Below are 26365 nucleotides of genomic sequence, written 5' to 3' on the forward strand. Positions count from 1 at the left end.
GGCTCCAATTTCTGTCTGCGCGCGAAAAAGTTTTGTGTACTCTGGATCAGCTGCTGCCTAGCTAGCCTGCAGCTAGCTGCTAAACAAATCGTAGCATCCTGTGGAAGAGTACAACGAAACAATCAGTCTTGCTTGCTTTCTCGTGTTTTAAAGCACATCGAAAAAATGGGTTTGACAGCTCGTAATATCATCACATACATCATTCTTGCTGTAATTATTGACCAAATGGCCCGAATTATGTAAGTGTCACTCTTTGGTTGAAGGTTGATCTTGTGTTGTTAGGTTGAGGTGTTGTATTATATTGTTTCGATTGTTTAACTACCAATCTCCGAGGACCAACCTAGCTTGCGTCGCGCCTGCAGTTTCGGGGAAGAAATAGAGTACGGTAAGCGTGAAACTGTCGACCACGGTCAACGCCCACCCCAAGCGGGTGTGTGAGTGGGACAGTGGGTGTGCGTTGCAGCATGTTCTACTCGAGCCCGCATCACTATATGCATAATTTATGATAAAACGAAACTTTCTTTGCAGCCCATCGCATGTTGTTTCAGTGTTATTATAAGCATGATAAGGGATGACAAATTTGTCATACCTGGAAAAGTTGTTTAAGGACAAGTTTTTTTGTTGATTCGTGTTCTAGATGGGTATTGAAAAGTAAATTCAGCTTGGTTGCCACTTTCCACCTTTGACCTTGGCAACCTTGAGCAATTCTTTAATTAACCTAATTAGCATAATCATCTAATTAGCGTGTATACAATATGTAATATGCTATTACTCTTAAGCCAGAAAGACTGAAAACATAAATAATGTAATTTTTCTAAGGGTTCCAAGCTGAATTTATTAAAGTAAATTGCGAAGGAATATATATATTCTGCACATTATATGTTAATTTGTGCAATATGGGTCTAGTGATCGATGGGAGGCATGTGCATCTTTTATCTTGTTACGAAAATGTTTTTTGCTCTCATTTCTTTATTTCTGTATATGTGTTCACACTTGGTACAAACGATGATCCTTGGATAATGCCACATGTTTGTTGAGGACAATGGTGAGATCAAACGTCATCTGGGCCAGGGGGTCAAAATTTTAAGTAATAAGTCATGTGCATCAATTTTTTCCTGAAAGTTTTGGTATAACTTGCTCTATTTCTTTATTTCTGCATTATGTTTGCACTTAAGGGTACAAATGATCGATCCTTGGGTAATTTGTATGCTCTCATCATTCTACTTGATCGATTGATTTGAATTTTAGAACGATTTTTGGGGGGTTTCTTTTTACATATTTTCAGTTTAAAAAATCACGTTATATTAAACATGTCCTAATTTCCCTATTTTAATATAAATTTTGTTTATACTTCAAACATATACCTGGGTCTTTCAGTAAAGTTGGGGGACAAATTGTCAGAACTTACATGTATTGCCATTATATACAAAAGCGTCTCGCCTGAACGAAGTTTGGCGAGATCACATTGTGATAACATTTCTTGTAAGTCTGTTGACCAGTTACAAAATGTTATTTTTTTTGTTCAACATTCTCTCATTACTTTATTTCTGTCAATTATGTTCATACTTGGTACATAGGGCAATACCACATGTGTGTCCATGAGGATGATGGGGTTAAAGGTCATCTAGGGGTCAAAAGATCAAATGAAATGGGATCATGTCTATTGATCCTTCTTGAAGTTCTTGTGCAACTTGCTCTCATTTGTTTATGCGTCAGTTTTGATCACACTTGATTTAAATTTATCCTTTGGTAATCACATCTGTGTCATTTAGGATGATAAGGCCATCTAATATTGTCAAATGGTGAAGTTTTTGTTAAGGTTGCTCTCACTTCTTTATTTCTGCATCAATTATGTTTACATTTGGTACAAATAATACTTTGGTAATACCTCATGTGTGTTCATGAGGATTATGGGGTCAAAAGGTCATCTAGTGGTCAAAAGGTCAAATGATGAGCTTATGAATATCCTTTAAGTTTTTGTTCGACTTGCTCTCATTGAAGTATTTCTCAATTTCTGCATCAATTGTTAGAAATAATCATTGGGTGATATCATTCTTGTGTTCATGTGGTTCGTGATCAGGTCAAAGGTTGTCTAGGGGTCTTAATATCATATTGCATATTTTATTCATCAAAAAATCAGGTGAGACTCATGGGTCGTGATCCATCTTGTTCTGAAAGGATATTTCATGAGGAATCCAAAAATTGTAAATTGGCAGGCTGAACTGCTCACATTTTATGATTGAAAATGTTTGACTTTTTAGGACCCCCTAATGCCTTTTAATGCAAATACCCATGTATATTTTTCTCTTTTCCCACACCATTAATTACTTAATTTATTGGTATTGCTCATGAAATTCCCTTTCAGGTGGTATATAATTTGAGGGGATTGATTCATTTCATCAAAGTAATTTTGATATGCAAATTATGTTGATTTTGATATTTTTGACAAGAAAATTGATGTTTTTTATCGGCTCTTACTTTAATTTTCAAATAAGTAATTAATGATTCTATGGTGTATCACCTGTTATATTAAATATTTCGTTGTAAAATTAGACTTAAATCAAAGATCTAGCCTCATGAAAACCAAAGTTATGCATATTTTAGCAGTATAAAAATCAGAGAGTCGCATATATATATAATGTGTACTGCCACCTCTATCCCTGAACTCCCCTTGCTATATTCATTATGTCAAGTGCTGCATCGTATTGTAAAAGGATGTGTATAAAAGCTTGTACTTTTAACTCTCATACAGCTTATACTCAGCTTTCAAATGATACCAATTTCATGACAATACATCTCCATTCAGCTGAAAAATCACATCACAGTGTGTTCCTGTGTGAGAAATTTTATGTGTTTTTTATCCAAGGATTTTCAGGTTTTTTTTAGTCAATTATCGTTAATTCAATTATTTGAGATAAATCGTGAATAGTTCTATTCAGTAGCGGACCGTGACACGGGAGGAGACAAAGCATTGGAGGGGCACTGTATTGTTTGTGAACAATGCTGTGCCCCCCCTAATGCTTTGTCTCCTCCGGGTCACGGTCCGCCACAGGTTTTATTATATTAGCCATGCGCGTCATGCTTTAAAAAGAGACCAAAATTAAAATCTCTAGCCCCCTGTAGGCTAGTCCAGATTGGACCTTGTTGTTTGGAAGTGCTTTTTCCCAAAGCTAACATAAGGTGGTTTCAAACCGCCTCGATCACAAGAATCCCCGTTAAATTACGAGAACTTTTTTAGGCTGAAAAATACCCATTAATTATTCCTGCATTCACACCGCCCTGAAACATACCCTTCGGGATAAGTTCCTGAAGTTACGAACATGCGCAGTATGGTCTGATAAGCAGCAAGGCGCGAAATTCAAAATCACTAGCCCAGCAGCAACCCATGCACGGCGCCGCACCCAACGACACGCTGGGCTAAAAGTTCCCGTAATTTGCTTTCAGACCGCCAAAATACCCACGACCTTGGAAAAATCCCCGCGAAAGTTCTCATAATTTCGCCAAGTACCTACTATTTATCGGGTATTTTCTTTCGGGGATATTACGCGTAGTTTTTTGCTTTCACACCGCCAAAATACCTGGTATTTTCTGATCGGGGTAAATTTCCCGATCAGAGAATACCTGGAACTGGCGAACTTCGAGGCGGTCTGAAACCACCTATAGAGGGCACATGTCTCCCAATCTCTAATCAGCGCCAATCCACTCATCTTCCCTCCCCAACAAGGTCCAGTACAAAACTTTGCTGTACCAGAAAAGCTAGGCATCAATCAAACAAGTTACACGGTAGGGGGTCAGGTGCCCTAGTCTCACACACCAAACAAGACACAAGTTTACCCAAAACAACTTCACCTCTAACAGGGTGAAAAATGCAAAGTTGTGTTTTTTTTTTTACACTGTAAACATAAGGCTCCGTGTTCATGCACTTAAAAAATATCTATTCAGCGCCTTCCTCTCTCGCCAAATGATGCCACCCATGAACCAAGTATCAAAGTTTGAATAAGTAGACTACACCAGTCACAAGGAGGCAACAGCTGGTAAACATCTCTGGCTCAGGCAGCATCAACAGATCCTGGCCCCCACCCCCATCGTGGTCAATGGGCAGTGGAGGGTCAGGGGAAACCAGACCAGTGGCCTACAGGTACGACTAGTCTCTTGTACCAAACTTTTGCCTCCACTCAAATACAAGTTTACCCCCAAGGACGATGAAAATACACAGATGTGACCGATGTTCTACAGAATAGACATATACCACCATGATAATTTGATATTCACATTTTATTCTATTGAAATGTTTTTTCTCTTACCCAATGATTTCATCCGTGGAATAAGTATTACAGTTTATAAGACTAGACTACGAAAACCAGGACCCTGTTGCTTCCATGAAATGACCTCCTGACCTCCATGATAAGGGGCAGTCAGTGTAATGCAATACATACATGCATGGAGCTAAGTTCTTTCAAATGTATTGATGAGTTTGTTACTCCATAATTGGGTACTGAGTTCCTATACGGGTTATTTCCAATTCGTCTAATGCTAATTCGTCCATTTGCAAACTGTCTACTTGATCTACCATCAGTTCGTCCTCTCACCACATGGTCTACTTTAATTTAGTTTAATGTCATTCCGTCTAATGACCAGTTGGCCAATAGCCATTTAGTCCATTTACCATTTGGTCTAATTAGACTAATTTGTTGTGCAAAATGAATGAAAATAAAATGGAAATTAAAGGTCAAGTCCACCTCAGAAAAAAAATGATTAGAATCAATAGAGAAAAATCAGACAAGCACAATGCTGAAAATGTTATCAAAATCGGATGTAAAATAAGAAAGTTATGACATTTAAAAGTTTCGCTTATTTTTCACAAAATAGTTATATGAACGAATCAGTTACATCCAAATGAGAGAGTTGATGATGTCACTCACTCACTATTTCTTTTGTTTTTTATTGTTTGAATTATACAATATTTCATTTTTTTACGAAATTGACAATTAGGACCTCCTTGCATGCCTGAACCACAAAATGTTCAAATAATGGAATTCCACGTGTTCAGCTGAGGGAGGAATGAAACTTCATTTCACATGACAATGACGAGAAAATCAAAATATTTCATATAATAGAATATAATAGAAATAGTGAGTGAGTGATGTCATCAGTTCCCTCATTTGCATACCAACCGAGATGTGCGGCATATAACTGTTTTGTGAAATGAAGTGAAACTTTAAAATGTCATAACTTCTTATTTCACATCCGATTTTGATGAAATTTTCAGTGTTATGCATGCTTGTTGGATTTTCTCTTTTTATTCAAATCAAGTTTTTGTTGGGATGGACTTGACCAAATCAAATGGGTTTTTTATCAAGAAATTGAAAATTATGAAAATTCCGGCAAGTACCAATTGTGTTCAAATTTGATAAACTTCATCCTTCCTTGAGCTATTCAATTTGATGGACAATTGTATATTAAGTTAGCAAGTATATCTAACAGTAACAGTTAAAAAAAAAAATAGAAAATATATTTGTTAATGTTTAGTATTCTAAAAATGTTGAGAAAATGTTGGAATGGTATCTTACTAATGTAACAAGTGACTGTTTTCAAAATTTTAATGTGCTTTCAAGGTGAAGTTCATCTCTACAACTTTATCCCATAAAATAGTTTATCATATTCTAATCCTATCCTTATCTTAAACCTATCATTCTATATCTACACCTATCCACTGAAACCTGCCATTGATTCCTATATATCATGTATATGAGACGACTCTCCGATACCTGGCAGAATACATTTAATAACAATTTTTCTATATATATACCTTAAAATTTCACCTATGAATGATCTATTTAATGAATTAATGATATGTTAATCAGGCTCCATACTTTTGTGAAACTTTTAACAGGTACGTAAACATAGTCACGTATATATAAGCTGAAATTTTGGTCATTCTCTGGCTAATGAATATGTCCAGATGGCCAAACGTTTTCCCAACGTTGAATGTTTCCCAACCATGCCAACGTTGGCATAACGTAATTGTTCGAACAACCCAGGAACAAACTACATTCCAACGTTGTACCATCGTCACAATTACTATTTTCACTGTTAAAGTCAAGATGTTGTTGTTTGGTTTTTAGCAGCGCTCACAAAAATAGTATATGCGCCAATCAAAATTATTCTATCATATAAAAAAAAAGTATTTTATTATTTTCAGTAGATTTGGCCTTATAATTTAAAGGACAAGTCCACCCCAACAAAAAGCTGATTGGAATAGAAAGAGAAAAATCAAACAAACATAACACTGAAAATTTCATCAAAATCGGATGTAAAATAAGAAAGTTATAACATTTTAAAGTTTCGCTTAATTTTTCAAAACAGTTGTATGCACATCCTGGTCGGCATGCAAATGAGGGGACCAATGACATCATCCACTCACTATTTCTTTTGTATTTTATTATATGAAATATGAAATATTTTTATTTTATCGTCATTGTCATGTAAAACAAAGTCTCATTCCTCCCTGAACTTCCATTATTTTAACATTTTGTGGTTCAAGCAAGGGGATCCTAATTGTCGAATTCGTAAAAATTGAAATATTGTATTATTCAAACAATAAAAAGCAAAAGAAATAGTGAGTGAGTGACATCATCGACTCTCTCATTTGCATATTACTGAGTTGAGCATAGAACTGTTTTGTGAAAAATAAGCGAAACTTTAAAATGTCATAACTTTCTCATTTTACATCCGATTTTGATTAAGTTTTCAGCGTTATTCATGTTTGAGTTCTCTATTTATTCAAGTCAACCATTTTCTGGGGTGGACTTGACCTTTAAGATTTGAGAGGTATAAGGCCGTTCATTGGATAGAAGAGATTTCGCAAGCGCACGCAAGCTTTGTTACACTTTAATACAAGTTAAAAATATGGTATAACTCGAAAAAAATATCAACATCATTTCGCATTTGTAAACACCAGATGAAGGCGGAAAGTGCATTGCAATTTTTATAACAATAATGGTGATGTCTATGAAGTATAAGACGACATGTCTTATACTTCATAGACATCACCATTATTGTGATGAAATGAAATTGAAATGATCAAAAGTATAGTTTTGCATCATCATGATTCATCTGTCGGGCCTGGTGCCCTCCTGTTGCTGCCCCGTTCATATCCAAGTTATATTATAAAAACGGAAAAAAAAAATGAGTTCAATATTTTTTTCCATTATTTTGGGAAAACAAAAGAAAAAACATTTCTCAAGAATGTTTAAAACATTTTGAGAACATATTTTCATAACTTTTATAGAACCTTTAATGCTATTATCATTAAATTTTACCAAAGTTTTAAGATAGTATTTTTTATATCTATTTACCGTAATTATAGAGATATTATAGTAAAATGTTATTATGTTTCTAAAAATTATGATATCATAAAAACATCAAAATATGAATGTTTGTTGTACAATTCATTAGTACTTCAGGAAAACATTAGAAAACCTTTTTTTTTTTCAAAAATGTTTAGTTATTAAAAAAAAATATATATTATCATAATTTTGTGGGAAAGTTTGTTAGTGTCACACCCATGGCATGATAATTATTCGTTTCTTAAAGGACAAGTCCACCCCATAAAAAGTTGATTTGAATAAAGAGAGAAAAAATCCAACAAGGTAATACTGAAAAATTAAATCAAAATCAGAAAGTTATGACATTTTTAAGTCTCGCTTTATAATTTTCACAAAACAGTTATATTCACATCTTGGACAGGTATGCAAATGAGGGGACTGATGACATCACTCACTATTTCTTTTGTATTTTATTATATTAAATATTGAATATTCCAATTATATCCCTGTTGTCCTGTGAAACAAAGTTTTGTTCCTCCCTGAACACGTGGTATTACCTTTGTTTTAACAATTTATGGTTCGATCAATTCGGTCCTTATTGTCAAATCTGTAAAAATCGAAATACATTTAATAATTCAAACAATATCATACAAAAAATGGTGAGTGAGGGACATCAACTCTCTCAATTGCATGTCCGAGTCGTGCATATAACTGTTTTGTGAAAAATAATGGAAACTTCGTAACTTTCTCATTTTACTTCAGATTTTGATAAAATTTTCACCGTTGTGCTTGAGAGTTTTTCGCTATTTAGAAAAATCAAAAATTTTCTGGGGTGGACTTGTCCTTTAAAAATGATATCATAAAATGTCAAAATTAGGATGTTTCTAATTAAATTTTCGAACATTTTTTTTTTAACATTGGAAAAGCATTTTTTAAAAATAAGTTTTGTTAAAATATTTGAGAAGCATAATCATAATCATGACATTTCGAGAATGATGTTTTATGTTATTGTCATATTCTACCAACATTATTTTTTTCACATAATGTATAACATTATAAAAACGATGATAGTAAAATGAATTTATTTCTTAAATGATCAGATGTCTGATGTTATATCATAAATATGTATTAAAACAATATTTTCTCTCTTTTTTTAGTGAAAATACTATAAAGCAGTTTCAGTTATGACATTCTAAGAACGTTTGATGTCATTGATATGATACTAGTATTACAACCTTTTAAAACTAGCACATCAATGATGTGGAGCTCATCCACCATCTCGCAACGATATTTAACACAGTTTTAATTTCAGCCCAGTTGACGTCACTGTAGTGAATTATATTGGTGACATAAATTGAGGATATAGAATTGAAATTGATGAAGAAATTACATAGAAGCTTTTTTGTGATCTATGAATAGATTTCCTAGTCAAAATTTCAAAATTCTGTGTAGAAATTTGGTGAACCTCATGAAGTGCTACCAAAAGGAAGCCGAAATAGGTCAACAAATAACGAAGGAGAAGCATTTGTTTGTGAATTTTGAAAAATGCGCATAAATTAGCATATTTAATGAGTTTCAAAATTCTGTGTAGAAGGTTTGAATCCCCCACCTAATGCTAAGCAAACAGAATTAAAATCAGACTTGAAATGACGAAGCGGGCAGCATTTTGAAATTCAGTCAACAAATAAATAAGAGGCATTTTCTGTGATTTATGAATTTCGCATAAGTTAGCATAAATAATTTTCTACTCCGGCCAAATTTCAAAATTTTGTGTAGAAGTTTGGTGACCTTCATGAAGCTCTACCAGATGGAAGCAAACAATTCAAAATCGGTCAACTAATTAAGAATAAGCATTTTTTGTGAATTTTTAAAAATGCGCATAAATTAGCATATTTAATGAGTTTCAAAATTCTATGAAGAAGTTTTGAATCCCCTACCTAGCATGCCTAGTGCTATCATATAAAGCAAACAGAATTGATTCCGGACTAGAAATGGCGAAGAAGAAGCATTTTGAAATTGTGGACGGACGCCACGCCACGGCATAAGCTCATCTAGCCCTTCGGGCCGGATGAGTTAAAAATCATAGATCCCAATAACTTTATCAAAATGTCAGCAAAATACAAAAAAATGTTAAAATTATACTACTAAAAATAAGGATGTTTCTAATACATTTTAAAATATTTTTGGAAATTATATTTCAAAAATGTTTTGTTGAACGGTTGATGTTATTGTCATAATATTCTTACAACATTTTTAAAATGTTTATTTTACATCAAATGTATAACCTTACAAAAATGTTAGTAGTATTATCAAGTTTCTGAAAAAATTATATTCATATCATCATAAAACATTGAAAAACATGTTAATGATACATTTAATTAACGCTTTTGAAAAATATTAGGATTTTTTTTTTTCAAGAACGTTAAGTCAAAATGATACATAAACATATAGTTTCATAACATTTATTATCACATCCAATGTACGTACATGTATATAACATTATAAAATTGTATATCTGTTTTGTTTCTCAACAATTTATGTTAAAATTATCAGGATGTTTCTAATATATTTTTTAAAGTTAACATTTTGGAAAACACTTGAAAACATTCAAGAATGCTTTGTTGAGATGTTGTAAAACCATATTTCATATCGATCATTTCATTTCAAGTATTCTAACATTTTCAAAATGCTATTTTAACATCGAATTCATGTACATGTAGATGTCAATAAAATGTTATTGTGTTCCTATCAAAATATTAATTCAATATGCAAAAACGGCAAAATTATCATGTATCTACTATATTTATAAGAAAATCATAACATCAAAAATGTTTTGTCGAAATATTTTGAAAACAAACATTCATGACTTTTTTTATCATCATCATAGTCATTTCATCGAACGTTTGAAAAAAAAAAATATTCACATTAATTATGTAACATTATAAAAACGTTAGAAAAATATCATTTGTGTCTTAAGAATGTTTTTTTTCATCAACTATGGGTAAAGATCTATGTAACATTTAGAAAAATATATCTGCTTGGCATCATAATATTAACGTTTATTTCATGTTTAACATCAGGGGAATATTGTTTCATTAATGTTATACAAATGTTCTTAAAAATTTCTTTTGAAAGCATTTCTAGGATCTTTCATGAATGTTATTCCTTGTTATTATACTAGTTAGCTGGGTATGGACATGGATGTCCATAGTATGGACATGGATGTCCACAGTATGGAATACACTGCAAACACATGCATATCAAACCATGTCCAAACCATGGAGCTATATATAGCTCCATATACAAAAACCACTGACTGCCCCTTATCATGGAGGTCATTTCATGGAAGCAACAGGGTCCTGGTTTTCATAGTCTAGTCTTATAAACTGTAATACTTATTCCACGGATGAAATCATTGGGTAAGAGAAAAAACATTTCAATAGAATAAAATGTGAATATCAAATTATCATGGTGGTATATGTCTATTCTGTAGAACATTGGTCACATCTGTGTATTTTCATCGTCCTTGGGGGTAAACTTGTATTTGAGTGGAGGCAAAAGTTTGGTACAAGAGACTAGTCGTACATGTAGGCCACTGGTCTGGTTTCCCCTGACCCTCCACTGCCCATTGACCACGATGGGGGTGGGGGCCAGGATCTGTTGATGCTGCCTGAGCCAGAGATGTTTACCAGCTGTTGCCTCCTTGTGACTGGTGTAGTCTACTTATTCAAACTTTGATACTTGGTTCATGGGTGGAATCATTTGGCGAGAGAGGAAGGCGCTGAATAGATATTTTTTAAGTGCATGAACACGGAGCCTTATGTTTACAGTGTAAAAAAAAAACACAACTTTGCATTTTTCACCCTGTTAGAGGTGAAGTTGTTTTGGGTAAACTTGTGTCTTGTTTGGTGTGTGAGACTAGGGCACCTGACCCCCTACCGTGTAACTTGTTTGATTGATGCCTAGCTTTTCTGGTACAGCAAAGTTTTGTACTGGACCTTGTTGGGGAGGGAAGATGAGTGGATTGGCGCTGATTAGAGATTGGGAGACATGTGCCCTCTATGTTAGCTTTGGGAAAAAGCACTTCCAAACAACAAGGTCCAATCTGGACTACCTGTAGGCCTATACCAAAGTTATTTAAACTTTTCAGAAACTTAGCTTATATTAATTTAGTGTTGAAATAATACTTGTGTCAGAAGTTGGATTTTTTAAGGAAACTATTTTTGTACAAGTATATGTTTTCAAAAAATCAAATTTCTGCTTCCAAATAAAAAAAAAATTCATGGGATATAGCAGCCTCTTTAATTTATGAAATAATCTCTCTACCCTGAAATCCCCAGAATAGTAGATCAGCACCGGTTGGTTACCTAATAACTTTGACCACATGCACGTTGCAAAACTTCACATTTTCCGATTTTGAGAAAATTACAGACATCCATCATGCTATGGTTCACTGAGCACTTATGGGGTTTTCAATTAGGGGGTTTGATTCCTTCTCTTTAGATCTTTGGCTGGAAAATTTAATAAGCAAAAAAACAAGTAATCAGTTAAACTGTTGGGCATTTTGTCTCAGAAAAATTTTCCAGTGAAAAAAGGTCATCAGCAAAAATTGTTAGGGCGTTTCCTCCCCCCCCCCCAAAAAAAATGCTTTCCTCCCATATTTTTTCTTGCCATTGAAACTTTAGGGGGATAAGACTGGACTAGATTAGACCTTAATATGTACTGGATTGTTCAGTGAAATATCGTACATTTTTTTACATTTTGAAACAGATATATGATGGGATTTCACAAGACTGTATTTACACATCACCCTGGAAAGTGTAGAGCTCTTCCAGGCATTGGTGAGTTTATAAAGATTCTTTTTGATACTTTTATTCTGAATAAAGAGTATAAACTGTGATGTATCAAGTATTGTCCTATGTGGAACAGTCAACCTAAAGAGGAAAGACATATTATGAAGCATATTTCTAGAGATACTCCGAACTGAATCAATTCTAAAAAGTTTTTCATAATTTTCGTAATTGTTTCCATAATCTTCAGAAAGGTATTGTAAATCTAAAATCAAGTGCCTGTACATTTGGCATAGGAAATGCTTTGAGCTATATTACTGCCCCTCAAATTTATGTTGAAAGCATCTTTCCGCATCTCTGTAAAACTATTCAATCAATATAAAACTCGGCCAAGTTTTACTGAAGTAGTGAAATTGTTTTGAATGATACTAGTATAATAATTTTTACTAAATAACAGGTGCAACAAATTACAGCCAATGGCAGCAGTTGAGACTATAGCCAGAATCCATCATGATATTATTTGGAACCCTCGTTTTGGGGTTTGGCATCATCAGAATTTCTCATTCACTAACCTTGCCTTATCACGTTGTCTCATGGATGACACAAGAATGTGAAAATGGTTATGAGAAGAAATGACAATGATATCATTATCACTATTAAATGGATATGTTTCTCCATTTCCCTTTTGCCACCTTTAGTGTTACTTGTAATTTTGACTAATTTTTAAATAAATTTTTCTCAAATGAAGTGAATGGTTCTGAGGATATTGTGACTTCATCTAATGGACTTGCATTTATATCATCTGTAAGTACAACTGGGTTGACTTTGCTTACCAAATTTGAATAGCATATTTGGTCATAAGATTAAGAGAAAAGCTCTCAACTGAGTTCTGTACAGACCTTTTTAAAAATTCTTTTGTGTAGCATCCCAATCATTTCAATCACATCTTAATTTGCTCTGCTACACAAAAGACTATGGGAAGCAGAAAGAGAGGCAGATGGACAGAGACAGTGAACAAAATCAATTAGAAGTGCAGGATAGGGGGGCGATTTTTCATTGAAAATTTTGTTATGATTTGATTTTTTAAGAAAGCATTATTCATTTTTGCAAGTAGGCCCTATTATCAGTAGGGTACAAAATGGTAATATTTCTATTTCTGTGTATGGTAACTCCCGTAGGAACTCTGCAGGACAGCATTTTGCTGGTAAATGCCAAGCTGGTATATAACCAATTACCTATAGGAAACATTTGTACATCTACGTTAATCAGTCATGGCTGACCTTATAGACGACAAATATTACTCTTGGGCCTTTTTATCAAAGTGGAGGTAATGGCAGAGTGGGGATTCAAACTCATAACCTTGTGATTGTGAGTCTAATGCTCTAACCACTGGACCACACGACCCATGTGGATCCTAATTATAAATTGACTGATTCTTTATTATAAATTGACTGAATCCTATCATATGATTATTATCTTTTTTGCATATAGGAGTGGGCTATACATGGGTCAAAAATACTTTTTTTGTCATTTCAATATGGCAACAGTTTTTATCTATTCCTTGTAATGTATCTCAACATGAAATGACAATATTTTTTGTCTCGGGTCCGAGAAAAAAGTGTGCCGGGCCAAAATCCAAAATGGCCGCCAAAATCCCCCAAAATCACAGTTTTGGCTACAACTTCTCTATTTGGTGGTCTTTTTCTCTGGTTTTGGTGTCTATTCATATGTTTTGGGGGCAGGCAATTTGTTTTACCTAAAATTAGTACTTAAAAACCATTATTTGTAGAGTTAAAAGGTGATTTTTGCCAAAATTTACACATTTTTAGACCCTTTATTCAGCCCAAAATTTGATTTCACCGTCTTGTGGTTCTTGGATATTGGACGATACAAGCTCCGCAATACCAAGTAGTTTCATATAGCTATATTGCTCTTATTCCTCTACTTTGGGTTTTACGGATATTTGCGAAATATATAATATTAAATAAAAATATTTATCTGTAGGGGTTATACAGTATACATTGTATTGTACATACTGCACTGCATACATGTCCATGCATTGACCACCATGACACGGTCTGTATGTAAACTATAGTGTCATAGACATGAGCTACTGAGAAATTGAAGATACTGTATGTTTTGTCTCAGAAGTTGAAGACATGTTTTGTCAATTATGCTCATTCAGGGGGTGGAGAGAGGAAAATATTAACAATGGATTTTAGTCAACCCCACATTATGGCACTTACACTGTGGCTATGATTATGGTAACTTTGCTGTCCAATGGTAACTTGTATGCATGGAATCCTTGATTCTGATTGGCCGTTGAACAGTGTTACCTTGGTAGTTACCTGACCCCATAGGGTTAGACCACCAGGTAAAAACAAGCCTCCAAATGAAGAAGATATGGCTAAAGCCTGCTAAAAATGTGATGTACGTACATATACATGTACACGTACATGATTCTTATGTGCAATTTATGTTTATCATCTGGTTACATCATGTACATCAGCTAACAAGCAATCAAATTCACAAGTCACAATCTAATTCTAAACCTCAGGAGCTCACTTAAACTATGACACTATAGTTTATACATGTATGCAGGACTTGTTATATATGTCATGGTGGTCAATGCATGGATATATGCAGTGTACAGTATTAACAGTACATTGTTCTGTACATGAATATACCGTACAGCCCCTATGGATAAATGACATTTTATTTTATTTGATAAGATGTATTTCGCAAATATCCGTCAACCCCAATTTTGGAATAAAAGCAATATACATGTAGCTATAAAAAGCTGCTTACTACTGGTCAACATGTTATCGTCTGATATCCAAGAACCACGAGACGATGGAACCTAATTTGGGGCTAAAAACAGGGTCTAAACATTTGAAAATTTAAGTAAAATCACCTAACTCTACAAATAATGGTTTAAAAGTACTAATTTTAGGTAAAACAAATTGCCTGCCCCCCAAAACATGAATAGACACCAAAACGAGAGAAAAAGACCACCAAATAAAGAAGTTGTGGCCAAAACTGTGATTTTGGGGGTTTTGGCGGCCATTTTGGATTTTGGCCCGGCACACTTTTTTCTCGGACCCGAGACAAAAAATATTGTTATTTCATGTTGAGATAAGGTAAAAGGAATACAAAAAACTGTTGCCACAGTAAAACCAAAAATCACCCATTTATAGCCCACTCCTAATATAATGATCCAAGAGTCAAGAGGAACTTTCATCAGTCACAGAGTTTAATTGTATTGACGCATAATAACATAAACCCAATGGGTAACTGGCATTACATCTTGGATTCAGTGTGTGTTAGGTCTAGTTTAGAGCTCAATTTGTCCTTAAATAGAGCCTATATTTGAAGCAATTTAAAACTCTATATGTATCAATAAAATGTATGAGGTCTATAATGCAAATATGGACTGCTATGTATTAGGCTGTGAGGGATATTTTCCATATCTTGCATTTCATACCAGTCCTTCTACCACCCTAGACCGTAGTCTCTGAATGACTGAAAGACCCATATAGACAGTGATAATGTCATAGTGACAGTGATAATTTCACCAACATCCTTCAGTTAATATCATGGCCATGGTAGCATTCTTTTGAATAGGTTGCCTGTAGTATGTATCGCATACATGTACATGTAGATTATATTGAAAGGTGGATTCCTCTGTTGTACTAGGGTCTCCTGATGTTAGTTGAACCAAACCAAGGAACATTGGGTAAAGTCTTTCTCTTTGACTTCAATTATCCTGATGATGATCCTCAAGACATTCAGATCATTGGTCTCGATCCTGCAGAATGGGTGCCTGTTGGAATGGATATCTGGGAGAGCGGACCAAAAGGTATTCTCAGAAAATATTTCTTGATATTAACATTCAGTGCCCTTGAAGTCCCAAGTGGGAACAACAGTGAACTGTCACAGGGATCAGTGAACTGTCACATGGATCATATCAATCACCAACTTGGATTGTACAGTTTTGGTACTTCTGACAGAATGGATGGGAAGAAAGTCTCAGAAATATATTACTTTCACTATTTTTCACTGAATTTAGCACCATCATAAAGGCAGTCAGTTCAAGTTTTTATGGGGAATGGGTTATAATTTGCTGAAACCAGGCTTGCAAAAAGCACTGGGGATAGGCCTACATGCAAAATTGTTCATTTTGTAAAATTTAAAGTCTACTTTAATCATTTCTTGGAAAAAAAAATTGGCACAATGTGTATGTCTATCCACATGTTGAAGGAACATATTGAGGTTGTTACTACGTGTATTACAATGGAGTGAGAATTTGTTACACATAAAACAAAAATGTTGTTTTTCACTGTAATTTTATCATAAGAAGTTACCCCAGTGACAACTCACTATTTCATATGATCTGACTTATACATTATTATTGAATTATTTTATTATTATTATTTTTTTTTTGGGGGGGGGAGCTACTTCCGTGTTTCATTAATTTTTAAATTGCAATTCCTATATAAAGAATTAATGATTGAATAATTTGATTGCAGAAACAATTGATTTTTTACACTTACAAAAAAAAAATCAGTTTTAAGTTGCATTTATTTGCAACATTTTCTGCTAAGGCCCTATATGTTCCCTTACCAAAAAAAAGAGATTGAAAATTATAGATTAAATTTCAAAGTTTGATCAAAATATGTTTTGTCATTCTCACTTTCGTTTAGATAATCCCATACTGACCCTGTATATTATCAATCGGCACCCCGATAGAATTGGGATTGAGGTGTTTGACTTTTCATACCAGAAGAAGATACCTACCTTAACACATCAGAGAAGAATACACCACAAGAATATTTGGAGGTTGGTTATCATTCATGACAAGAAAATTTTCCATTCAGCTCTGCTATGTTATCTCTGATTTCATTAAAAGTGTTTGTTTTTGCATTGTATTATTTTTCAAATATCGTAATCATCTTTATCATCATTATCATCATCATCCACAGCATATATAAAGTGCCATTTTTCTGTTAAAAACATTAATAGGCCCAAAAATATTCATCATCATCATCTTTATAATCACCATCATCTTCACCATGGTCATTATTATCACTATCACCAGGATCCAGGGGTGGTATTCTGGAACACTGTCATAACTTTTGTCATAAATTTTGTCATTTCTCTCCGAGATGTGACACCGCTACGATTGTCACATATCGGTATTCTGAACATTGTCTTTTCCCTGTCATATCTCTCAAAGTTCCCACCCATCTTTTCGGAAGCAAACCAATCAAAATCATTGTTAGTTCCCAGTGGGAGCCCCTCTAGCCAATAGGAAGGCCCCGTTGCAGTAAGGGCGTATGTTTATTGATGCGCTTAATTACAAAGAGAGACAGGGAACTGTGAAGGATTTTAGAAGAGAAGTAGAAAAAGAAGGAAAACAGAGAAAAAAAGGAGGAATTAATATGTAGGGCCTAACTAATTGTAGCATGAAAAAATAATTTTGAAAATTGTCATGGATGATGAGTGAAACTAATACCACAATCTAATCTAAATAATATCATTATATGCTTGACATTCAGTCGGCAGGGTATCGGCATATTTGTTTCTAAAAGATATGACAAAATTTATGACTGCTACCCCCCTGTCATAACTTTTGTCATATCTTTTCCTTGTAAAAAAAGGATTACACGCATTTAAAGCCGAATATTTTTGGTGCGCAATGGGAGAAGAGACAAAATTTGTGACAATTTTTGTGACAAAAGTTATGACATCCACCAGAATACCGATTTTGTCATATCTCTGAGAAAAGAAAAAATATGGAGAAAAGACAATGTTCAGAATACCGCCCCAGGATTTTTCGAAAGGGGAGGGGCACATTTTTCCAAGGAAAAATTTGACAAGCAAAAAAAAAAAAATTTCCGTCCACGAAAAGATAAAGGTCTTCACTTTCAAAAGGGGAGGCACACTTCTGTTTTAACGGCATTTTTACATTACAAATTTCAATTGTGCCTCTCAAAAGGGGGGGGGGGGGGGCACAGCCGGCCCGGATCCGCCAGTGGCACCTTCATTTCTATTACCATCGTTATTGTTAATAATGCTGTTTTTGCTATTTAGTTCTATCACATTTGCTAATTGTTGATATGGAATTAAATTTCTACAACTACAAAATAGTTTCACATGCCTATCTTGTTTTGAATTGTTTTATTATTTGCTTTTTCTGCTGCAAAATTATTTGCAGTTATGCAGCCACTCACAAACAATGACACACTATTTCAATTTTCATGGTTTCTGTTGCTGATGTGTAAATATGTATATTCTTATTTCTCAATCTTAACAGTCCTAATAATCTTGTTCTGGTGGACCAAAATCGCCTCTATGCTTCAAATGACAGATATCTTCCAGAATCTCTCAACATTCTTGAGATCTTTTTTCGACTGAGATTAGGTACTGTGGCCTACTATGATGGAGAAGATGCTAGGATTGTTGCACAAGGAGTAATATTTGCAAATGGTGTTAACATCTCACCAGATAAAAAGTAAATTGAAACAGATCCAATTGTTTTAAGTTGCATTAAAGTAGTTATCATTTAGCATGTGTTTAGAATGTATAATTAAAGGAACCAGTTGACTGGATAAGATCTTGCTGTAATGCACAGGAATGTGCACTGACTTAGTTTTGAACCCATGTTATTAGATTATGAGATCCCCACTCTACCAACTGTGCTACAATGCCCCTTGATTATGAAATAATTCACTTGTCATTTAAAGCCCTCTCATGATTGCTTATGGAACTGTTTTTGAATTTGGTCTTGCATCAAGATGCCACAACCTTCAATCACTTTTGATCCGATCAACATCAATTTTGTAAGCTACTGTTACTAGTAAAGCAATACCCTTGGAAAACTCTCCCAGGTGGTCATAAAGGGTTGCATGACCATTTATGAAATCCCTTCAGGTATAAGCTGAATTTATCAACTTTGATAGGTTTGCAGTGCATGGTATATATATATATATATATTATATAACTACATCTGCAGTTAAGGCGAATTTTTTTGTCTTCTTTCAATGTCCGCAATATGCCTTAACGCCCTCTACCTTCGACTTAACGTCCAAATGTCTATTATGACGGAATAAACCCATTCATAGACTTCGCCCTTATGTAGGATGTATGCATATATACAGTATATATATATATATATATATATATATATATATATATATATATATATATATATATATATAATATACTATTTATTCTTTCACTGTTTTTAAAACTTATAGGTTATTGTACGTAGCTGCATGTATGGGCGAGGAAATAATAATCTACAGAGTCCAAAGTGATGGAAATCTGGAACAAGAAAAGGTGAGCAGTTGATGTGGCCCTGGAAATATTTGATACAACCAAGTAATTTTAGTTCAGTTTAGTTTAGTAATTATGATTCAGAATTATGATTGATTTAGTACTAATTATTTTCATCCCATAATATTGTTATCAATTCAAATAATCATGATGATACTAATGGTCAGAATTCATGTATACATATTTTCTTAAACCCCAAAAGACTGGGCTACCTAGTTTGATGCTGTAAAAGGGACATAGGGGGCTGAAGCAAAATTATGCTTTTGTTTTCCCAAGCTCCAGCAACTGCTAATCTGAGTTTACAGAAGCTATTCAAATCACATTACTGATAGCTCATCACCTAGTGATCAAAGTTCATCCCATGACCAATTACATTTCAAATTTAGTGCTGTAATGATGCAAAGTTCAACACAACACTGAACATGAAATCACCCAATGTGTAGATCTAACTATGGTCCGAATCCATGTCTTATCTCTTGGTAGCCAAAATGTAAAAGAAATTTCTTACAGTAGATTCATCACGGGGTGTTTTACAAAGAGTTGCATGTGACTTAATGTCATGCTTTTACCCAATGAACATCTGGTGGAACTTCATTCATGATTACCCAGTATTGTCCCCTATTAAAACATCATGATCCCTTCTAATTCCATAGGTTGTCAATCCCCTGCCCCACCCCTCCCACCCTGCAAGTCCAACACTGGTCTATAGAAATGATCAGTCATTGTTGAGTTTATCCTTTGGTCTAAAAATCAAACCCCAGTATACATTGATGTTACTGTCATGTTTCTTTTATTTTCCCTCAGACAATTCCCCTGGGTACTGTTCCTGATAACATCAATATTGATCCAGATGATGGATCTCTTTGGATCGGCAGCAGTTTTGTAATGTACCACTTCTTCAATCGAGTGGGAAAACTAGGTGGGGTTGGTCAGGTGAGTATATGGTTTCATGCCAAAGCTTGTGCATTCATTTCGTCCCATTAACGATTCAACTTCAGTAGTTTTTATAACCGAGGAGGGGACTTTCATAACAACAAGAACACTATGGTTGTATGCAAAAAGCATGTAAAAAGGGTTTTTCAAAGAGAAAAAGGAACAACAACTTCCAAAATCCAGTGAAAAGGTATACTTTTCAAGAACCTGATATGTGTATAGGTTATATTTCAAACTTTCGTGAAAGTGAAATATTCGAGGCGTTATTTAGGATGGAGAAAACATAAAAACTACCTTTTTAAGGTATTCTGAGATCAGAGGATGATAGATGTTTAGGGTCCATTTTCAAAGTCCATGTGCTAGTGTGGTGTTCACCTTTCTAAATTATTGAGTACATAATTTTCTACAAATAAGATGACACCATTTTATTGTCTCGCCTGCATAGCAGAGCGAGACTATAGGCGCTGCTTTTCCGACGGCGGCGGCGGCGTCAACATCAAATCTTAACCTAAGGTTAAGTTTTTGAAATGACATCATAACTTAGAAAGTATATGGACCTAGTTCATGAAACTTGGACATAAGGTTAATCAAGTATTACTGAACATCCTGCCTGAGTTTCAGGTCACATGACCAAGGTCAAAGGTCATTTAGGGTCAATGAACTTAGACCATGTTGGGAAAATTATTTTCAAAATCTTAACCGAAGGTTAAGTTTTTGAAATGACATCATAACTTAGAAAGTATAGGCGCCGCTTTTCCGACGGCGGCGGCGGCGTCAACATCAAATCTTAACCTAAGGTTAAGTTTTTGAAATGACATCATAACTTAGAAAGTATATGGACCTAGTTCATGAAACTTGGACATAAGGTTAATCAAGTATTACTGAACATCCTGCCTGAGTTTCAGGTCACGTGACCAAGGTCAAAGGTCATTTAGGGTCAATGAACTTTGGCCAAGTTGGGGGTATTTGTTGAATTACCATCATAACTTTGAAAATTTATGGATTTAGTTCATGAAACTTGGACATTAGGTTAATCAAGTACCACTGAATATCCTGTGCGAGTTTCAGGTCACATGACCATGGTCAATGGTCATTTAAGGTCAATGAACTTTGGCCGTGTTGGGGGTATATGTTAAATTACCATCCTAACTCTGAAAGTTTATGGATCTAGTTCATAAAACTTGGACATTAGGTTAATCAAGTACCACTGAATATCCTGTGTGAGTTTTAGGTCACATGACCATGGTCAATGGTCATTTAAGGTCAATGAACTTTGGCCGTGTTGGGGGTATTTGTTGAATTACCATCCTAACTCTGAAAGTTTATGGATCTAGTTCATAAAACTTGGGATATAAGAGTAATCAAGCATCACTGAACATCCCCTGTGAGTTTCAGGTCACAAAACCAAGTCAAAGGTCAGTTAAGGTCAATAAACTTAGGCCATGTTGGGGTAATTGTTGAAGTGCCATCATAACTTTGAAAGTTTATGGATAGAGTGAATGAAATGTGGACATGGGTGTAGTTGACAGTCTTAAGTCTCTGTTCAAATGTCATTTATGGTCAATGAACGTGGTATTATGTCATTATATGAATGATGTTTTTGTTAATGATTATTTTATAGTAGTTTTCAAAGTTAGCACTGCTGCTATATTAAATTGCGTAATGCAGGCGAGACTGCCAGAGGCGTTCCACTTGTTAGTTTAATTCTTTGCTATTATTCTTAATGCTTAGGTTTTGGTACTTCATGTAAACGGCTTCACAAAACATTGACCAGAGCAGCTATGCATTACTGTAACCAAGTTCATATTGAAAATGTTTTTTTTTTCTACTTTGGATAACTAAGCTGGGTTCCAAAAGAAACTTCTCAAACTTTACAAGGGCACTGCACAAATTCTACTTTGTCAAAATGAACAATATTTTTACACATGCGAGCTTCAATAGTCTTTTCTAAGCTCTTTTGTGATCAAGTCAGTCGCTTAAACATTCCTGTGAAGGACATGTGTGATAAACTGGGAAGTTTGTTTAATCCATTCTCACTTTCATTGGTCTTTCTTTTGCCATTTTTTTAAACTTTGGATTTTGACACCAATTGATGCAAGGGACTATACATGTAGCCTCTCTGATTGAACCAATCTCTTAATTATTAATATGTGCTTAGAAAAGATTATTGAAGTTAGCATGTGTAAAAAAAATTGTTCATTTTGACTAGGTGGAATTTTTGCAGTGCCCTTGTAAATTTGATAAGTTTCTTTTTAACCCAGTTTACGAAGTAATTTGAAACTGCAAGTGCAATTGTATGAACTCACAAATCCCAAAGTTGATTTTGTTTAGTATACATGTATATGATATTTAATTTTTTTTTATATGAGTTTCATGTTCTTATTCTTTCTCAGGTTTTGAATATCAAGCTTGATAAGGAGTTAAATCCTACCATCAGAGAGGTCTTTTCAGATAATACAGGACTGATAAAGTTAAGCAGTGTTGCTAGTCGCTATGGAAACGGCTTGCTCATCGGGACTGTGGTCGACAAGGCTGCCTATTGTGAAGGAATAACATTCTGATCATGTTGAGTGCAAATTGAACAGTTTTTATACCTCTTATCCAATAATGATAGTAAAATTATTATTGATCTGAAATTGATTAAGTATTATGATGATTTTGCAAAGAGTATATATTCCAACATGAATGATAGAGGGGAAGACCAGGGTTAAGATATAAATGGAGCAAAAGGAACTAAAGGTATGGAAGGAAGCAGTGCATGATTGGAAGGAGTAGAGATAACAAGAGAGTACTGTATTTCCCAAATGAGGCATATATGTGTAACTGCCAACATGACCCCTGTCTTTTCCAGCATGGGTTTCCATAGTGATTCATGCATTGTTTGGACATAGAGGACTCCCATAAGTTTTACATACTGAATCTGTGTGAATTCACTGAGCCAGAAAAAATTAGTATTTTTTAACCTCATTGGACTTTTGTATGTAAGGTATTCATCTTAATGAGGAAATAACTTCACAGCTTGTTGGTATTGCGCGTGTCTTTTGCCGATAACTCTATGGAATCAGGAGACTGCAACAAATAAAGAAAAATGAATTTAGGTTTAACATTCTTAGAATCATATTTCTGATTGATAAAATATATGGTTAATAATCTAAGTACAAGTCTGAAATTGAACTACCTCTTAATGATTAAAATTACATTTATTGATATCTTGGGCAGTAATGGCAGTCATTCGATACATATTAATGAACATGTATGTTCTGTGAAGTTATGACTTGTTAAATCGCTGTCTTATCACAATATAAATTCTGTATTCAAGTTTTGTTAAAGGCAATCAAAATACCTAAAACCTGGCATTCCGTGAATTCACTGGTATATGGAGGGTTTCATTAGCCCTTACAATTTTATTTTAAAAGAGAAGTTGAGCTTTATAATGCCCTTGTACATTTGACATTAAAAAAAATATCATCAGCCCAAAAGTGGTCGGAATATCATTCCCCCAAAGAATAATGATGATGATGATGACAGACAACTATATTTTTCCCAGTTTATTTGCTAGAAGATGAATGTGGATCCCTAAATTTTATGCTTATTATTTAATTAAATGGAATTTAATTTATTGTCCAATTAAATGGAGATTTGGTGCTCGTTGGTTATCAACAAATTTACAAATATTAAAATAAATGAGATATATCCATTAATAAGAGCAAAATGGCATTATTATAGATTGAAAGAGGTTGGTTTGAGACTAAAATTATCAAAGATGAGTGCTTGCTTGACTCCAACATCAGTGCTTGCCATGAAAACATAATCAGTACATATGAATATGTTGTTTCCACCGCACTGGATGCTTGTATTCAAGTTCTTTTCACTGTACAAAGAAAATGGTTCCTGTTTTTTCATTCATTACAAAAATGTTGGAAAGACAATAGCTGTGAAGAGTCTAATCATTGGCATACTTTTGGAAAACTGTATATACATGTAAGCTTAAAACATTTCAAAAGTTTTACTGATGTAATTGATTTACCAGTGACCCGATAGCCTTAGGGCAACTCCATAGGTTGGTGGACATGAGCTCAATGTGTCTTTGTACTGTATAGCCCATCTGAACCGTAACGTGAGTAACCACTTTATCTGCACCCCTAGTAAAAACCATGTGTTCTTTATTTTTTAATTATGTACAAATTTGTCTCCCTAATATACTTCTTTGAAATGGATATAATGAACTTTCATAAAAGCCCTGTATGAGGACACTTTTCACTTATGTCCACTTTTCATTTTATGCATGTCCAAGTCATGTAACCTGAGTAACCGACACATTTCAAGGATTTGCAAGGAGCATAATGAAATTTCCCAAGTTTTGTTTTTATACAAAGGATAGTCAGACTGCGTACTATGTTGTGATAAAGAGATGTTTAGTTCCTATCAATAATAATGGAGTTACAGCTCCAAGTATGAGTCAAGGTGTCTCCAAATGTAACGTGGGTAACCGTGGAATAGCCCCTTAATATTCTATTGCCTTTCTGTAATTACACTACAGCGCGATATATTCAATAATTGCTTGCTATTTGATAGCATTGTCATAAATGGCACTTCACCGAATTGCAAGCAACCAAAAGACTGACAATGGAGAGGTCCTCTCCGAGGGACCTGGTAGTGAGGATTAATGCCATACCAAAGGGCACTGGTTCACTAAGTGGGAATCAAACCCGGATCGGGGAATACGAAACCTTTGCTCTACGGACTGAGCTATTGCGCCTCCACTATCGTGAAAGTAAATGATCCTATTATTTCATTGTGAAATAAATGATGCCCTCTTTAAGTAATTTGTACCCCACCCTCCCCTATCAAAATAACCTGGTGGTATGTTTTTTAATGATTTAAATGTGTACAATTTATTTGTATTTTACATTGCATGTCTGGAAAGATAACTTTATGTAAATCATGCATTTATATATATTCTACATGTTTTTATGTGTTGAGACAGGTGTGTACTATTTTATACTCAAAACGATTTATGTGCCATACCAAACAAATAGATATATATTATGATAAATGTTATACTTAATCATTCAAATAAATATGCTTTAACAATTGGAGGATAGATAAAGTGTTTGCATTTTATCTGTCTAAAAGATAGTCCCATGTGAATAAGAGTATTCCAGATAACAAGTTAAATTCAATGTAAGGGTAGAAATGCATCCCAATTAATTTGAACATACTGTGATATATATAAAAAAAAAAAGAATATCAAATTGAATGCTTAGCTTGTTTGGAATTTCCGTTAGATTTTGTTTTCTCTTTATAAATTTTATTTGTAATCACAAACAAAATACTTGTAACATTAACAACTATCAACAACATGTAACATCTCTCTGTCTCTCTCTCTCTATATATATATATACATGGATACAGATGAAGAGACAAAGAGTACATCTTTGAGAGGGTAATGCATTAAATCCAAACAAAACATTTATTCTAAAGTATATTCCGAATTTGCATCGCAAGGCTCACTTTTCTTCAAGGATACAAAACTTTAATACAGTAACAAGTTATTGAAAATATATTGTCACTGTAAGTTTTGTATGAGTATCCCTGAAGAAGACGCGAGCCTTGCTTCGCAAAGTCGGAATATAATTTGGAAAAAACTTTTTGTCGGAACTTAATGCATTACCCTCCCAAAGATGTACTCTTTGGGAGGTAATTTATGACCAATTCAACCCCTTTATTTTTAATTCAATTAAACCCTTTTAATTTTGATTTGTGCCAAAGTAAGCATGACTGGAATTTAATTAAACCCCTTTAACTTTGATTAAAATAAAATCCAAAAGAATAAAAAGATGAGTATTCATTCCCACACATTACACATTTTGTTTTATGATTTTAACTTAAAACAAAAATTGTGTCAAAACCACTTTATTTTCTAGTAATTGACCCTCCATTGTTCTGGATGATCCACGTTTTACATCACTGCAA

General features: G+C 34.2%; 1 protein-coding gene across 1 annotated transcript; it reads left to right on the forward strand.

Moving 5' to 3' along the window:
- LOC129257699 (serum paraoxonase/arylesterase 1-like) lies at positions 1 to 25488 on the forward strand. The gene is made up of 9 exons (XM_054896090.2): positions 1 to 239; positions 12099 to 12169; positions 12867 to 12922; positions 15815 to 15977; positions 16822 to 16957; positions 18435 to 18632; positions 19378 to 19459; positions 20261 to 20389; positions 22783 to 25488. Exons 1-9 carry the CDS (start codon positions 166 to 168, stop codon positions 22948 to 22950), a joined length of 1077 nt encoding a protein of 358 aa, XP_054752065.2. The 5' UTR covers positions 1 to 165; the 3' UTR covers positions 22951 to 25488.
- The last annotated feature ends 877 nt before the right edge of the window (positions 25489 to 26365 follow it).

Source organism: Lytechinus pictus, chromosome 1, assembly GCF_037042905.1.
Source record: "Lytechinus pictus isolate F3 Inbred chromosome 1, Lp3.0, whole genome shotgun sequence".
Taxonomy (NCBI): domain Eukaryota; kingdom Metazoa; phylum Echinodermata; class Echinoidea; order Temnopleuroida; family Toxopneustidae; genus Lytechinus; species Lytechinus pictus.

Excerpts from the sequence above, each read along its gene's own strand:
- LOC129257699 (XM_054896090.2), top strand. The coding sequence starts at position 166 with ATGGGTTTGACAGCTCGTAATATCATCACATACATCATTCTTGCTGTA. Across the intron at positions 12,170-12,866 it reads TAGAGCTCTTCCAGGCATTG|TGAATGGTTCTGAGGATATT; the intron begins GTGAGTTTATAA and ends TCTCAAATGAAG. Across the intron at positions 15,978-16,821 it reads CTGGGAGAGCGGACCAAAAG|ATAATCCCATACTGACCCTG; the intron begins GTATTCTCAGAA and ends ACTTTCGTTTAG.